The 16642-nt window shown below is 40.0% G+C and overlaps 2 protein-coding genes across 2 annotated transcripts; both read left to right on the top strand.

Moving 5' to 3' along the window:
* The first annotated feature begins 925 nt into the window (after window positions 1–925).
* LOC118470852 (uncharacterized) lies at window positions 926–4728 on the top strand. Its single transcript, XM_035951838.2, has 7 exons — window positions 926–1764; window positions 1859–2116; window positions 2212–2517; window positions 2603–2647; window positions 3594–3692; window positions 4034–4080; window positions 4161–4728. The coding sequence occupies exons 1-7, from the start codon at window positions 1716–1718 to the stop codon at window positions 4272–4274; spliced, it is 918 nt and encodes a 305-aa protein (XP_035807731.2). The 5' UTR covers window positions 926–1715; the 3' UTR covers window positions 4275–4728.
* Window positions 4729–4870: 142 nt separating this feature from the next.
* vrtn (vertebrae development associated) lies at window positions 4871–15270 on the top strand. The gene is made up of 3 exons (XM_023278125.3): window positions 4871–8758; window positions 12017–12340; window positions 12411–15270. The coding sequence occupies exons 2-3, from the start codon at window positions 12029–12031 to the stop codon at window positions 14163–14165; spliced, it is 2067 nt and encodes a 688-aa protein (XP_023133893.2). The 5' UTR covers window positions 4871–8758; window positions 12017–12028; the 3' UTR covers window positions 14166–15270.
* Window positions 15271–16642: the final 1372 nt, after the last annotated feature.

Below are 16642 nucleotides of genomic sequence, written 5' to 3'. Positions count from 1 at the left end.
CGGAGTATAAATCAGCCCTGTTGAAGGCTGCTTCCGAGAGCTTTTATTTATTATTTATTCCTGTAGAAGTAAAATGTTGTGCTGCAGTAATTTCCTCTCGCTTGAGACTGTTTCTGAATTTTTGCTGTCAAGTGTAAAACCCATCTTTCTGTTGCAACTTCAGACTTCATAGCTTTCAGCAAATCGATATTTTAACAATACCTGTATTTATTTGTGTGTTTTACGTCTTTTATTTTAGTATTATAAACAGATATGTGTATACAGTCGTGTGAAAAACTGAGGCAACTAAAGGAAACTGTAGAATTTTGTGGACATATTTAGAGAAGCAAACATTTGCCCCTTTTGGAAACGTTGCATGTCCAAATACAAATATGCACAATATTTGAGGATTTCCAACTATTTGCACTTCTTCTTTTTGAACCTTTCCTTTACTTGTGTGTTCTAGGATCATTATCCAGTTAAAAACTCCACTTCAGCTTCAACTTTAAGACCGCTGACCTCAAAATATCTTCAAGGATTCTCTGATATGATGCAGAATTCAAGGTTGGTTCAAGGACTGCAAGCTGCTCAATCCCTGATGCATCGAAGCAACTCACGTTTCACAGCTTTTTTGAGGTTTTTTGGGTCAAAAGATGCCCAACGTGTTTCTGCAGTCAAACAGCTTTATCTTTGATTCATGTTGTTCCAAATATCCTGCTCTTTGCTTGTATGTTCATTGCACTAATGTTGTTTTTGGAAAGCAAAGGCTTTACCTGGCAAAACTCCCCTGCAGGTCAAATATGCGCAATCCTTCTGATTGTGGAGGCAGCATTTTGACACCAACATTTGTGGAGTTTCCTCAAATTTTAGGGTTTCTTGGAGCTTCCTTTTTGCATCATCTTTGTGCGTTCTGGAAAAACTTGTTTGAAATCTTCACTATTTGTAGATGATTTATTGTACAGTGGAATAGTTTATTTTTAAAAATGTGCAGCTACACACTGACAATTCGGAAATGCTCTCGGAAGAAGTTTATCTTTTCCCTCAGAGAGAGTCGCTTGCTTTTTACAATACAATATACAATCCTGAGAGCCACAATCCAGCTGGCTGTAGGAGATGTGGCTTTCATTTCATTCCAACCCAGTTTTTGGCAGCAGCCAGTAGGATTTCTGTGAGCTTGATGGAATGACTCTGTGCTGGAGATCTTTGCCAGACGCATCAACATCCACAAGCTCTCAAATCCATATTGAGCTCTTTGGAGCTTGGAATGATTACAAAACACACTTCAACAGAGCCTCGATGACAGAGGTTTAAATAAAATAGGTTCCACTCATTAAGAATGTACTAATTATTGGAACCTAATCTGGAAACACTAATTCTAATATGATAGATTTGAAGGTATGATAAATGAATCAGAATCAGGTGAAACCCATGACTGAATGAAAAAACTGAAGCAAAAAAATAAACAGACCAGAACTCTCTCCAATATGATATGTGCTATATGCTTTTATATTGTAGATATTGCAGCATTAAAAATAGTTCTCACTGCAGTGTTGTATGAAACCTTTTGGGCTGATATGAGGATAAATCTTGTTCTCGGACACTTGGGGCAACAATTTGTAATATTTTCCATGTACACTGCTTGAGGATGTTGGGAAACGCAGGAAGTGACATTGCAGCAGAGTAACAAGAGTAAAGCTCAGTCGTTCCCCTTCACAGTGAACAGATTAACTCCCAGGATGATTGGAAGTGTGATGAGGCTCCTGCTGTTGTCTTTGATCAGAGCAGGTACAGTGAGACTAATTATTCCTCTAATCTTAATTTGATAATCTGATCTTTTGCACATAGCACCTTAATCTGACTCCTTTTCTTCTCTCTATAGGTGTAAATGGAGATGATGGACTGATACCTGCAGAAAGGAGTCATGACATTACGTATCCATGTGGAGATGATGTCTGTTATCACGTATGGCACCTCAGCACGGACGAAACAAGCAACGACATTGCTATAGTCAGTAATGGAAAGATCCAGACATCTAAACTGGAGGATGATGAGTCAAAATGCAGTCTGCGAATCAAAGATCTCACAGTGGAGGATGTTGGAAGTCATCGCTGCCAGCGAAGGCCAAATGTCCACAATAGTGAGTACTGTCAGGATTAAAGCTTTTTTTCTTTTCTGTGTGGGTTGTTAACAAGGAAGCTGCAAAGGAGACACAACATTTTTCTTCCTTTTCAGCGTCCCCAGGTGCTCCAGTGATAAACCTCATGGCAAGAAAAACGCTGTTCCTGCAGTGTGTTCTGTTGACCTTCGTAGAGAGGGGACACTGTTTCACAGAGGGGCAGCAGCAGATCAGCCTGATGTGGGTGGATGAAACGGGTGCTCAGCTTCAAGACGACGCCCAGCATCAGATAGAGCAGCTGCACTCTTGTGAAGTAACTCTGACTGTCACCCTGCAGAGGCCTGAAAACAAGAAGTTCAGGTGCCTGGTGATGGCCGGTGGTCAGGTCCAGACTTCAGTGGAGCTTCGGGTCAGAGCTCGAGGTCTGTTTTATCCTGATAAGCAGATTTCTACTTCTTATATTAAAGTGTTAACACTAACAAAATCAACTTTCTCTGCTCATCAAAGGGATGGGGAGAGGCCTCGTCGTAGAACTGGAACCTGAAAATCAAGGTACAGCCGAACTCTTACAATAGCTAAAAGAATTGCTCTGTATGTGTACATTAACTCCAAAAGTGTTGGAAAGTAAATAATTTCATTTACTAAAGTACTGTATTTAAGTGCAATTTTGAGGTATTTGCACTTAAATACAGTATTTGATGTTTCTACTCTACAACATTTACCTGATAGCTTTTTAAGATGAAGATTTGTGACCTGTTTTAATCACTGCGGGCTCATTTTTTGTTGCAATATAAAGTTCTGCACTTTTATGGAAACCAAACAACTACAGCAAATAGTAGCAACTCAGAAATGTTTTTTGTTCAGTTTAATGAAGTTATAGTGCAATAAATCACTAAAAATTTAAAGAAAAAGGTTCATATTTTCGATTATTTGTCCTACAAAAATTGTTAAAAAAAAAACCTCAAATCAATATGTGTGGGCATTTTTTCAAATGCACACAGGTGTTACCAGTGGTTGGGAACAGTGGTGGTTCTATACAGTATAAATATTTTACTGTTAAAATATTTACAACCTCAACAAAATCACTGTTTTTCTCTCAACTCTGCTCCTCAGCTGTAAAAAGGTGTTTCACCATGCTGAATGTATCTTCCAACAACAATTTATGCCTTTTTTTCTGGGTCTGGCACAATCCCTTTATTTTAGGAGAACTTTTTAGGTAAACATGTAGAGGTGAAGTGATTTGCTTTGGTCTGGTTAAAGTTCAAAGACCTTTAAAAAGCTGAAACCTTACAATTCTATCTGATAATATTGGGGAGTTCTATTCAGAGGTTTAAAATACAACAAATACACTGAAAAAGCAGTGTGCATTCAGGCTCATGTTTCATGTGTCTATGAGTTCTTAACAGCTCAACCACATTATGATTAAACATACACTTGGAGAGCATTTTTCAGCCATAAAAAAATCACTATTTCACCATTTTTAATTCTTCATTTTCAGGCCATAGCCAGGACACAGTTGGGGCTGCTGTCGGGGTGGTGGGATGTCTGGTGTTGACGCTGCTGGTTGCAGCATTTGTTGTGAACAGAAGAAGAGCGAGTAAGTTCTCCTACACTTCCTGAAGGTTTAGGCAGAGTCCGGTGAAATGTCAGCTATAGAAAACTATGAAACGCACTTCTGCATACTTGTCTTTACATGTACACAGCATGTCCACAGGTCACATTACACAACTGTGCTTTATGGTCTTTGAGGAAATCACTGACGTGCTAGTGGTAGATGGTGGTAGTTCTTTTGCAAATGCAATGTTCAATGTGTCACTGAGGCTTTCTTATGCAACGTGTGGTTCTCACCTACGGTCAGTAGATTCATACGGCACTGAACCTGTCCTCATAGTCAGTGATTACGTGATCACAGTTTATGCGCTTGTATTTTTATTCCAGACAGCCGGCTGCCGGATGAGTCACGTAACACCATCAGCACCAACAATGTAAGTCTCTGAGGAACACACAGAGCTCAATCCTGAACTGCTTATGAAACGTCTGAACGCTGATGAAAGTGTGTTTGCAGGCTCTGAATACAGATGATGTGATCTACGCTGACATAATTCTCCCCGTTGGCTCCGACAGAGTGTTTGTCCAGCAGTGGGACGCCACAGAATATGCCTGCATCCGATACGAATAGTGTGATGCTGTACAAAATGTGAAAAACATTGTTGATATTAAGATTTTGTTGCTTTCTTTTGAAGCCTTAAGCACTCAGGTCACAGCTTACATCTGTGATCTTTTAGCTCCGTTTGAGATTGGAAGGAACCTTCTGACTGTTCCTGAATCTGGCCTTGTGAAAACAGCGGATTGGCCCTTTGCTGCCCCTAAGATGTGGAATTTGATACCAGAAAATGCTAACTGAGTGTCTACTGTTAACATTCTGAAGCTAAAAAGCTAAAAAAAAAAAAAAAACACAAAAAAACCAAAACAGGTTGTCCAAAAATTGCACCAATTTTCAAAGCTAGAAACTGAAAAAACAGAACAAATTGCCTGATGTTCCACTTTTCAAAGGATTTTGTCTTTTAACTCAGGCATTTAGCATTTCATCTTCGAAATAATATCACATTTTTGAATAAAATAGTCTACCTCAATGCGTTTAACTTAATTTTTACGTTCTAATTCAGTGATTTGCCTGCGTGTAGTTCCTCGTTTAGAATTTTATTTCATAGAGCTGAAGAGTTGAGCAACTGTAGCGATGGAGATGAGTAGCTACAGCAGCTCGAAGTTTGGAGAATATGGAGGAAAAAGCTGAGAAACATCTTATTTAAGTCTGTGATGCTAAAGACAAAATAAAAGAAACATCAGAGGACGAATATATTCTAAAGATAAATGAAAATCGAAGAGCATATGTCATAAGGGTCAGGAGTGTTTGTGTAATTTCTCTCACAGCCAGCAGGGGGAGACAAACAGCAGTGGCTCTTCCACTGGAAGTTGTCTTTGCAAAACTGTGCAGGATCTAAAATATATCAGCTAATGAGGTCAGCAGTAAATTTAATCAGTGAAACCTTTCAGTAGCTGTAGAAAGGAAGACAATCCAGTCAAGCAGTTTCAGTAAAACCTTGTTGTAATGATGGATCAGATGGATGATAATGATTCAGATCAGTTCAGGTATTTATTTAACAAGCTAGGGCCACTACACCAGATTTCCAGTTCAGGTTAGAGATGAAATGATAGCAAGAGTGTGAAAGTTTCTCATGACGTAAATGACATCTCGTTTATTCTCCTCCAAACATTCATCTACATCTTCAGAAAACATCACAAGTCTCAGAGCTGTAGAAGCCTCTAAGACTAGACTCCTACACTGACTCCACATATTGCTCTTCTTTACAAAAATAGACAGAGTTTGATCAGCAGATCATTACAATGCAAACATTGCACACCAACATGATTATAAAAACTATTTGTCACTTGTGTGATTTGAAAATAATACGTTTTCACTCTGAAATCACAGTCTGCTCCGGTTAAATTCCTTCATTTGTCCTCTTCTAGCTTTATCTGATGATACAACATCAAGGTTAAAACCACAACACAATGACAATTTGAATATTTTTCAAGAAATTCAAAGCAGCAGTAACAAAAAATCCAATGATTTAACAGCAGTACAAGCAAATTATAGTATACTTTCTAACATTTGAGATGTCTGAAGATTGAAAAATGAGAACTACGCTGTGAAATGCACACTGTTTCATTTAAAAACAGTCTTATAGTACATTTTATTTGCTTTGTTTAGCGGCATCATATTCTTTTTTTGCACAACTGAACAATTTAATGTGTTTGGAAAAACACTTGATTCAAACACAGAGTCTGATCTTCATTTTTCCAGGCACTGACTTTAATTTGATCTGAATTAAAATCACACTGGTCTGCTGGTAATATAAACAATCATGTTCTAATCATGATGTTGCATTATTATGAAGTAAATCTAAAAGGTCACATTTGCCAGGTTAGAAACTGAGAAAGTGATTGCAGTATCAGGCATTTTATCTTATTGATTGAAATAATGGAAGAAAGAATGAAATGTATTCATTTATTTGTGAGTTTAAACTGTACAAACATCATTTTGATTCAGCTGCTGTTTGTTTGTGGATCAGCCGCAGTAATCTACATAATCTGCTCTGCTGGTAAGAACGACACGAACAAATTTTCTGATTTACTCCCAAATGTTTGGAGAGCTTTAAATAATTTAGTACATCAGAATCATTTGTTTGTGCTCAGTGTAGATATTTTAACTTCATTTGGCTGCAGGTTATCAAGGTCAAAAACACAAAACAATGACTAATTAAATATTTTCCACTTCAGTAGCCAGTTGTGAATCTGCACAAAATCCGATTTGGAAAATTCAAAAATCTGTTTTAACAGCAGTTGGAGAAAATTATATTACTGTCTACACTTGAGATCTCTTTATTAACTGATGTGGAAACTGGGAAACATTACAGAAAACCCAGAAACACATTCCCCAAATAAAACTGGATCAGTTCCATTTAAAAAACACAACCAGTCGGGTGCTACTGTACTTTTTAATCATATTGTTTCGCAGCTCAGTATTTCTTACAGGTGACAGATTGCAAACATTTCATTTGGCCAAGCTGCAGCACTTCATTTTGGAGCACAAACCGACTCATTCTGCCAGAGCAAACAGGCTAAATTAAATCTAGTGTGGAGTCACTTCTGGCTTCAGTTTTCTCCTGCGAGTGCACACAGTCACACCTGCACACAGACACACAACACAGCAGGTAAGAGACTGCCGGAGCCGGCCCCAGTGTTGGCCTATTTGCATTTTAAATGCTTTCAGCCGGCCCACTACTGTGTTCACAGTGCAGTGCAGCACAGCTAATCTACACACCTAAGATGTGTGACTGGCTACAGCCAAGAGTCTGCGGGGGTGGAGGAGATGGTGAAGACGCAAACATTGACAAGAAAGGGGGGATGAAAGAAGACGAGAAGGTGTACCTGGTTACTTTAGAGGCCCTCTGTGCTTTAAGAAGAAGCAGATATGCTAATCGGATTCTGGATATTCTTGATTTTATATTTAGAAAACAGGACGCAAAACATGAAACTAGCATCTTTTTAAGCAATTTGCTCAAAAGGCAGCCAAGTGAATAGGAGATGAAGGTAAAGAGGGATGTAAGAGAGACATGAAAAGGATTTAAAATCAAAGGACATAACATTTCTGTCACACTCAGAGCTTAAGATGTGGAGTTAGTGTTGCACATTTTATATGTTTCTACAAGACTGAGAGTCAGCAGTGAGGGACTTCTCTAAATTTCGTGCAATGAAGTTATTTTCAACCACAGATTTTTTAAAAAACTGATCCACTAAAAAGCAACTTTTAAGTGAGTAGGTGTGCAGATGCAGGTCACTAGTTTGGTAAATTTGAGGCACCTTCTTTGGGGATTTCAAAGATTTCTACAGAAACACGACAAACAAAACACTACAAGACAAGAAAGAACTGATCATCCACACTCCTGCCGAGTGGCTACAAGCATCCTCTCCCTCTGCAGCGTCAGATATACAAACCAAAGTGGTGAAAATGTGCCTCCCCCTTTGTCAACCCCCCACACTCACACGAACAACTGATAAGCTTTGAGGGTCGAAGCCTTGAACCTCAGTGAACTCAGGCACCAGCTCGTCTGCCGAGGCCTTGCAGTGGATGCACCGGCGGGGGCCAAATGCTCCCATCCCCTGGTGTGTGAATGCAAGGGTGTGTGTAGGGGTCTATACTGTAGCAGCAGAGGGGGGTTGGGGGACAGTTGCTGGGATTGTTGTGCGTGTTTGGAACAAAAGGCCTTGATTACTGAAATCCTGCAAAAGGCAGGAGAGGAGGTGTTAAAAGTGATACAGTGGAGAAACAGGCCGAGCTGGAGCTCAGCGGCCTTCCTCTGCTCTCATAAAGTTTGTGTCCACACCCTGTCTGCACATCTAATCCACAAACCTCCTCCTACTGAGCACAAACTAAAGGATAAATACAAAATCACATCACAGTCAGTACAAGAGGAAGAGCAAGTTCAAGTTTTTTTTTTAATGACAGATTTGTGCACTAAAGAGGGATTTTATGACATTTAATCAGAAGTAAGAGCCACCCCTGTATTTTTATGCAGCATAAATTTGAAAAAAGTTCATTCATGAGGCACGGATAAGCAGTGATGGCACTCTAATGCCAAAAGTACTTGACATATAACCTTGAACTGTTGACATCTGGAGTTGGCTTTGACAAAGAAAAGCAAAAACGTGTTGATAAAACCTAAAAGCATCGATACCTGCTCACCTCCAGGTCTGTGTTCTTCTCAGGGACCCTCCTCCACTGACACATTGGCTTTTGTTTAACACTTCACATTGAAATTGACCCTGGCTCGATGTGAGAAGGAGCAGGAGGGAGGAGGTGTTTCACAGAGCAGACACAAAAAAGAAAAAGAAGCGGATCAACGATTGACAATTTCCTGATGGGAGGTGCTGCTTATCAGACCCCCAAAAATCTCCAGTGCGCACCGGCAGACCAAGACTACAGCAGCAGCAGCAGCACGCACGCAATGGACTGAAACTCCCAGACTGGGATCAATAATCAGCTGTTAAAGTCGCCTACGTGACTCCTTGCGAGGCTCATTTCTGTCCCTGGACGCTCAGGTAAGAACACAACCACTTCCGCTGCTGTTTTCATTCATGCGTAATTTTCATGCGTAATTTCACCTCTCCGCGATAAAAACGCACATTTTAAGTGTTGTAAGTAAAGAGAAATATGATAAAAACGTTAATGAAACAGAGATAAACTTATCAATCAACTGTATGGAATCAGAGAAACGTACAAATCAAACATGGAGACCGTAAAAACAACGTAACACGATGGCGCAGCGTACAGTGGGCCTTTGTTTTTCCAGGCGATGCCTTTGAATTTGATCTGGTTTTAAGTCAGTTTAGTTTATTCTGCTACTTAAAATAATCTAAGTTATATTTTTACCGCCATGATGTTACATTTGTATTTTAAAAAAACACACAAAAAGGTCAGTTTTGGGTCAACCAGGTGAGTAAAAGACAGTAGTTGGTCATGGGTGTAAATTTTGTTTGGTGGTGGGGGGTTTACATTAGGCAAGGAGTTATGTGAAGGCTGCATTATTTGCACTATGGTAAGATATATATATATATATATATATATATATATATATATATATATATATATATATACATACATACATACATACATACATACATACATACATACATACATACATACATACATACATACATACATACATATATATATATATATATATATATATATATATATATCATATATGAGGTTACTTGAAATGATTGGGGTGCATTATTGCCATAGTGGTTAATCTATGAAGATAATCAGTTTAATTTTTGAAAGCAGTTTCGAAGTTTTCTTATATGGTGTGACCAAGTATTTTTATTTTGGATGGTATTCACATTCTCACTCACAGAGTTTTGTCCTACTAATTTAAATGAAGACAACTGTCTTTGTTGCCTCATGGGTTGGCAAAGGTGCAAAGGTTGCTATACAAAATACCTCTTTTTGATCAACACCACTGGTTCTGTAGCTGAAATGTTCTTCCGTACAGGGGATCCTTTTTATTTTTGCAATTAAATCTTTATTTTTCTCTCATATTTCTCACTCAGCTTGTTGATAAAGCCATGCATTGGTTTGGCACTTTGGTATATTTCAGAACTTTTCTGCTCCTACTTGACCTCTAGGTCTCAGAACAGCTAGTTTCATCCACTATCAGTTCTGGTGGTTTCAGGGAGATCATGTGTTTGCATTAGCAGCTTCAAAGCTTTGGATTAACCTTCTCCTCAAACTCAGACTTTCTTCTTCCTGTGATAATTTTAAGAAAAAATTGAAGATGTACTTGTTTCCACTGGCTTTTGGTCGCTCGTAGTGGTCTGAATGGGATTGTTTTGTTAATTGTTGTGTATTATGGTTGTATTTTGATTGATTTTTCAAGTTTTATTCTATTTTGCGCTTTGCTGTTTGCACATATGTTATTGTTAGCCCAACTTATAACATGTAAAACACATTGGTTGACTCTTGTTGCTTTAAAATGTGCTATACTGATAAACCTTGTTTGATTTAAATCATAGTAAATTATGTCGCAATAGACAGGCTTATTTTATGGATTGGTCATTGGAAATGAGAATCATGTGAATTTTTCTGTAGCATCAAATGGCAAAATTGGTTTTAACGTGCTGTGTTTGAGTTAAATTGTTGAGTTTTTATTGTACACAATGGAATGTTCAGGTTGAAAATCTATAGTCATGGAAAAATGATTAGACCAGCCTTGCTTTCTTCAATCTTTTGTTCATTTTAATGCCTGGTACAACTAACAGTACAATTATTTGGACAAATATGATGATAAGAACAAAAATAGCTCATAACAGTTTCATTTAAAAGCTGACATCTAGACATTTTCCATGGTTTTCTTGATAATAACCAAAATAACTTCAGTTCTTCCATCAATAGCTATGGCGTTGTAACGCCAAAAAAGGCTTTTAGACAATCCATGTTTCTTTTCTGTCTGTTTTAGTCACATGATACACAGGAGTTAGTACTTGATTGAATAACCATTGTTTCTGATGACTGCAGCCATGTGTCTTGGCTGCTCTCCACCAACTTCTGACATTGTTCTGCTGTCACAGTGGTCCATTCCTGATGCACAAATTCAGACAAATTAGCTTTGTTTTTGGGCTTGTGGTTCTACATTTGATGATTTTCCACAGGTTTTCAGTTGGATTTAGATGTGGTAATTGAGCAGCCAAGGCATGGTTGGAATGTTCTGGTTCTCCATCCAGGCTGTAACTGACCTTCCAGTGTGGCAAAGGGCATTGTCTTGTTGGAAAATCCAGTCATTGGAGGCAGGAAAGAGTTTTCCAGTTGATGGAAGAAGACTGTTATCAAGAGTAGCCCCAAACATGACCTGGTTCATTCAACCTTCACACAATTGCATTTGCCCTGTTCCACCCATTTTTTCACTACCTGTCTGCCAAGATGGCTGCCTTTGTGGCTTCACATAATTCTTTAGTTTCAGGCATTATGTGAGAGCTGACAACTTCTGAGATGTGCTACGGCTTGAATGTCAGCAGGAAACCACTCTAGGCCTTTACATGTGCTGCTGATGACATGAAATGGCCTCTTATATACCCTGGGAATACAGTTAAGCTATGTCAAATAGGACATAAGGTATTATGTAATCAGTTGCATCTTTTGTCATGTTCATTGTATTCTTCAGGCAATATACATTTAGTGGTACCAGGCGTTGAAGTGAACAAGAAATTGAAGACAACACGGGTGGTCTAATAAGTTTTTTCCATGACTGTATATATCATGGAGGAGATTTTGAGCTTCAAAAATTACCTGCATTTAAAAAAAAAAAAATATATATATATATATATATATATTTTTTTTTTTTTTTATTTTGGAAATTGGTTTATTTATATAAAGGAAAATGCAATGTGTAAACTGGATAGCATATGCATGGAGTAAAATGCATGTTGAGATTCACATCCCCTACAACCTATATGAAAATTACACCGGTATTTTATAATATAAAGTGGATTAGTTTATTCTGTACTCTGCAGGAATTAATTCATGTATGGATTTATTTAGAAACTGGTGAATGTGTTAATTTATTTCTGAGTCAAAACTGCAGCTGCAGCATTTTGATTCAAATGTTTGTGTATATCAGCCACAGAAATCTCCATAATCCAGCCTGCTGGTAACAAAGGCATGAACAAATCCACAACACTATTCCCAATTGTTTTGAGAGCTTTAAATAATGAAATATCTCAGAATCATCTGTTTTTACTCTGTGTATATATTTGAATTTTTCTCCTCCTATGATTTTTTTACATCCTTCTTCCCTGCAGCTCTGTTCAAAGATGATTCAGAGGAACGAGGTGGTGCTGTCAGTCCTTGGAGAGCTCCAGGAGGCCACCGAGAGTGCCGGCCTGGACGCTGTGACCAGAGTGGCCCTGGAGGTGGACCAGGTTCTCATCCCCTTCCAGCTCCCCAAGACAACCTGTCAGGATTTCCCAGAGTGGGCCGGTGTGGACGACGCAGCTCACGGTTTGTACCCAGCCGATGCGCCTGGTGGCCTCCTGCCGCTGAACTGCAATGGAGAAGGCAACTTGTTGTTTGATGCCGTCAGCATGCTGCTAGTGGGTAACACTGGACTCAGCTTGGAGCTACAGGTAGGCAGAGTCTCCTGCATTTATTCAGTCTTTTTAAGTTTGTGCAAGTATCTAATATTGTCTCGTGCAGGTGCGGACCGTAGTGGAAATGGTGCTGTGGAAGAGATACTACTTGTCTGGGATGATTGACTCTAAAATGATGCTCCAAGCTGTTCGTTTTAGTCTCTGTGCAGAAGAATCAGAAGACATGCTGAACCTGCCTGTACCCATCCTGGAGGCCATCTTTGATGCAGATGTTAAAGCCTCTTGCTTCCCCGGCTCCTACGCCAACATGTGGCACCTTTATGCCTTATCCTCAGTGCTCCAGTTCAACATCTACTCCATCTACCCCATGTTCAACCTCAAGATCAGGCCATACTTCAACCGAGTCATACGCCCGAGGACCTGGCCTACAGACTCAGACCCGCAGACCATCCACATCATGTGGTCTGGTGAGCTGCAGTCCGAGACCTTGTTCAGGCCGAATCACTTTGTCGCACTCGTCCAGACAAGTGACCTGACCTTTGGAAGCCCTGAAAGCGAGCGGAGAGCATCGCCAGTGAAGAGGGAGGAGCTGCTGAGCCAGGACTCACAGCTTTCTTACCCAAGTCTGAAGGACAAGTACAACATCACCAAGAGGACCTTCTACCGCTGGAAGAGGCAGACGCAGGAGCACTGCAAAAAATCAGCGGCCAGGTATGAGGCGAAGTATTTCCTGCAGGCATGCTATCTGGAAGGCAAGCTCATCCCTCTGCACCAGTTTAAGGAGTTTTTCCCAGAGATCTCGAGGTCGTCTTACTATAACTGGAAGCACGAGCTGCTGAAGACTGGAGGAAACTTCTCCACCTCATCCTCCACTGGAGAGATCAGTCCTGGAGAGAGCACCGAGCAGGAGGTCTGGTCTTCACCCGAAGCTAAGCAGGACGAATCGGACCACCATGACAGCGTGGCCAGCATGTTCGGCCTCGATCTCGGCAAAATAGACGTGGAGCGTGCTCAAAACGTCACACATATGCAGGAGGCGAAGCGCTGCCTGCAGAACTGCATTGCCATGAATACGTCCTTCCCCTTCCGCATCTTCAAGAGAAATTTTCCAGGAATCTCGAGATCAACCTACTACAACTGGAGGAGAGAGGCCATGCTGTTAAACAGAAGCTACAAAGGCAGCGTGGGCAGCAGCTCAGACAGCTCAGATGCCGACAAGAGCCAAAGCCCGAAGAGTCTGTCGCCGGTGCTGCCCAACGCGAGCCAGCCGAGAGTGAAGATCTGCAGGAGAAAACACAAAAGCTTCAGGCTGGCGTACATGAGTAAAAAACAGCTCAGAGAGGTTGCCAAGTTGCACGTCCAGAAGTCCAAATGGTCCCTCACCAAGTTCAAGCTCAAGTTCCCGTCCATGTCGCCTTGTTTCTACTGGCTGTGGCGCAGCAGCCAGAACCGCAAGAAGAAGGCGGTCACCCAGAGAGCAGAAATCAAAGAACCTGAGAGTCTGGAAATCCAAGCTGCAGGAAGCAACGTTGAGGAAATGAGGATGGAAAGTCAGGGTGCGATCCCATTTGCCAAGAGCCCAAAATACCAGAAAATTTCTGCCGTTTCCTCTTTAGCTGCCCCACATTCAAAGCACACCCTCCACAGAAAGGCACCCATAGTTGAGCAGATCTTCACGATGGATGTGGTGGCTCTGGCCAACTTCAAGGCCAAGGCCAAGCTCTTCCTGCAGCAACGCTTCGAGGAGAAATCCTTCCCCACGTTTAAAGAATTCCGGTCCTACTTCCCGTTCACTCCACGCTCCACGTACTACATGTGGAAGAGAGCTCTGCACCACGGAGTGTCGCTGGTTCATGGGTAAATAAGAAAATGTGCAACATGGAAGCTATGCTCATGAACTTCTCAGTCCTTCTTGCTTTTTGTTGAAGAAAACTACCTACACGTTGTTGATTTGTGTTCTTGTGTTCTAAAAGACTGTAAAGTACGTCAGCATAGCATCTAAATGCATTTTGTTCTTCCTAAACCCCCCCACCACCACAGATCATTCCTCCCTCCTGGACATTTGCACGTGTGTGAAAAGAAACTGAGCCGTGGGTCTGTTAAAACCCTGCATGTTTCCCTGCAGGCAAAAGACAGTTCAAAGCTGTTGTTTGGTGGCATTTTGTTTGAAGCGTTTCACCTCAGTTCTCTTTTAATCCCCACTTGTGGACTTCTTTCGGCTTCTTCTTTTTTTTCTTCAATTTTTATTTGTTTTTGATTGTTCATGCTTGAACTTATGCTTTTTGTTTCTTTGAATATTGATCTGGGAGATTTGTAGTGTGCCGATGTTTCTCTTTCTTTTTTTTTTTTTTTTTTTTAAATATAAAGAGCAGCCAGTATTAATTTTCTGAGATGGTTTCTCCTCTTTGCTCCACTGTAAACAGTCCCATTTCCAGTCCCATTTCATGTTTCTCAGGGATTTGTTTGTGCTCTGATGTTTTAGGCGGTTTTAGGTGTTTTAACATACCTCATCATTCTGGAAATCAGCAATATAAACTTGTAGATTTGCCATACTGTATTTGCACTATTACTATTACACTGTTGAATGTATTATCTTAACCTTTATGCACACAATGGTTAAGCTGCTACCTAACCAGAGTAAAACACCTCTAGCAGAATCTAGGTGAAGGTATTTTGTTTTTGTGCACTCCTTCATTTCAAAACTACCTATTTCCCTGAAATATTGGGAAAATGTGCCTTTATAAGCGACTTTTGTTTACAGATCGATGTGTTTTGCAGAACTACCTCTGTAACACCCCTGAATAACAGATTTCACTACACATTTGTTCTCTTTGTATTTATTTTATTTTTTTTGTATTCATTACATTCTGAAATGGATGCTGTTCCCACCGGCAGTTTGCGTCATATTGAGTCGGTAACTGAGTTAAGCTGTATTCTTCGGTTGTTTATCAATAAATGATCAACCAGAAAATTGAGCTTTGGATTCATTTTTTTCTTCTACTTTGTTGGTAAAAAGTAGAGAGAACTCAGAAATGTGGCATATGCAGTAAATCATGGCTATAATGCCATAAATTATAAAAAAAAAAAAAAAAAATACAAAAAATTTAAAGTTGAACTCGGATAATAAAAAAACTGGGGTCAGATTGGACACTTTTCCAACTGTAGAAATATGTTTCGCCATGCAGAATGTATCTTTAAATAATTTGCTCTTCTGTATACCATTTCTGAGTCATGCTGCATTTATTTTATTTATCAAATCTGGTTTGAATCGTTGTGTCATCTTTAGTCTGTGTACAATACCTGCAGTTCATCTGAAAACTCTCAGAATTGTTGCTGTTATTGGTCACAGGTGAGACAGCCATGGCTTTTGTAGTTGCACAGAAGATTGTAATTTTTTTTGCTTTTCACAGAATTTGCTGTAAACAGTTAATTTCTTTGGGAAAATTTTACATGCAGAATTAAGTGATTTTGATTAAATACCACAGTTCTTAAAGTCAAATCTGCATGTCAGACATGATCTGTTCATGGTTTGTCTGATAGTTAAAAATGTGAACATTTTTTTCAGTGGCTCTGAAATATGTCATTTTTGCAATATATTTTTTAAAGATAACATTCTTGTCAAGTCTGTTTTGGGCATCAGATGCTTAAATCAAAAATTTTCTCCTCTGTTTTACATATATTGTTCTAAGAAGTGATGATCGTAAAGACAGAAGATCTTGTACAATTTATCTTGTTTTATGCATCACAATCTCCAAGAACATTTGCGGAAGACAGACAGGCAGTCGGCGGTTAAACACCTCCATTTTTCCCTGAATCAATCACCATCCTTCCAAGTCAGTGAACTGTTGTTCTGGCTGAAGTGATACCGTTAACCCCTCTGTCTAATCTTCCTCTCCGTCGACTGCATCTTGATTTGATTCTCTGCTGGGAAAAAACTCGAACCACTTAACGCATGAAATTGCTCGTTTTAGTTGCACGAATCTGCAATGCATCACCGTGAGGACCTAATGTTAACAAATCCTGCGCAAAAGATAAGCGGGGCAAAAATAAAAGAACAAAATCACTTTGTGTAGCCACAAACAAGCAAGTCAAACCAAGCCAGTGGCCAAAGAATAGCAATGAGCTCTGAGACTGGCTCTGTGGTTTTTTGCCCACTGCCTCTTCTGTGTTTTGCTATTGTGCTTATGCTAATAGAGGTAATGGTCAACAGTGGGAGGGGAGGAGGGGGAAGGGGCTAATTGTATGCAGGGGGATAGAGGTGTTTGAGATAAGGCCAGGAACATCCAAGGCTTTGGGGGGAGGGCTGGAGGTGCAGGGGGAAACTGTGTACCTTTTTGT

This window comes from Amphiprion ocellaris, chromosome 12, assembly GCF_022539595.1.
Source record: "Amphiprion ocellaris isolate individual 3 ecotype Okinawa chromosome 12, ASM2253959v1, whole genome shotgun sequence".
Taxonomy (NCBI): Eukaryota; Metazoa; Chordata; class Actinopteri; family Pomacentridae; genus Amphiprion; species Amphiprion ocellaris.
This window is presented reverse-complemented; position numbering and strand designations above follow the sequence as displayed.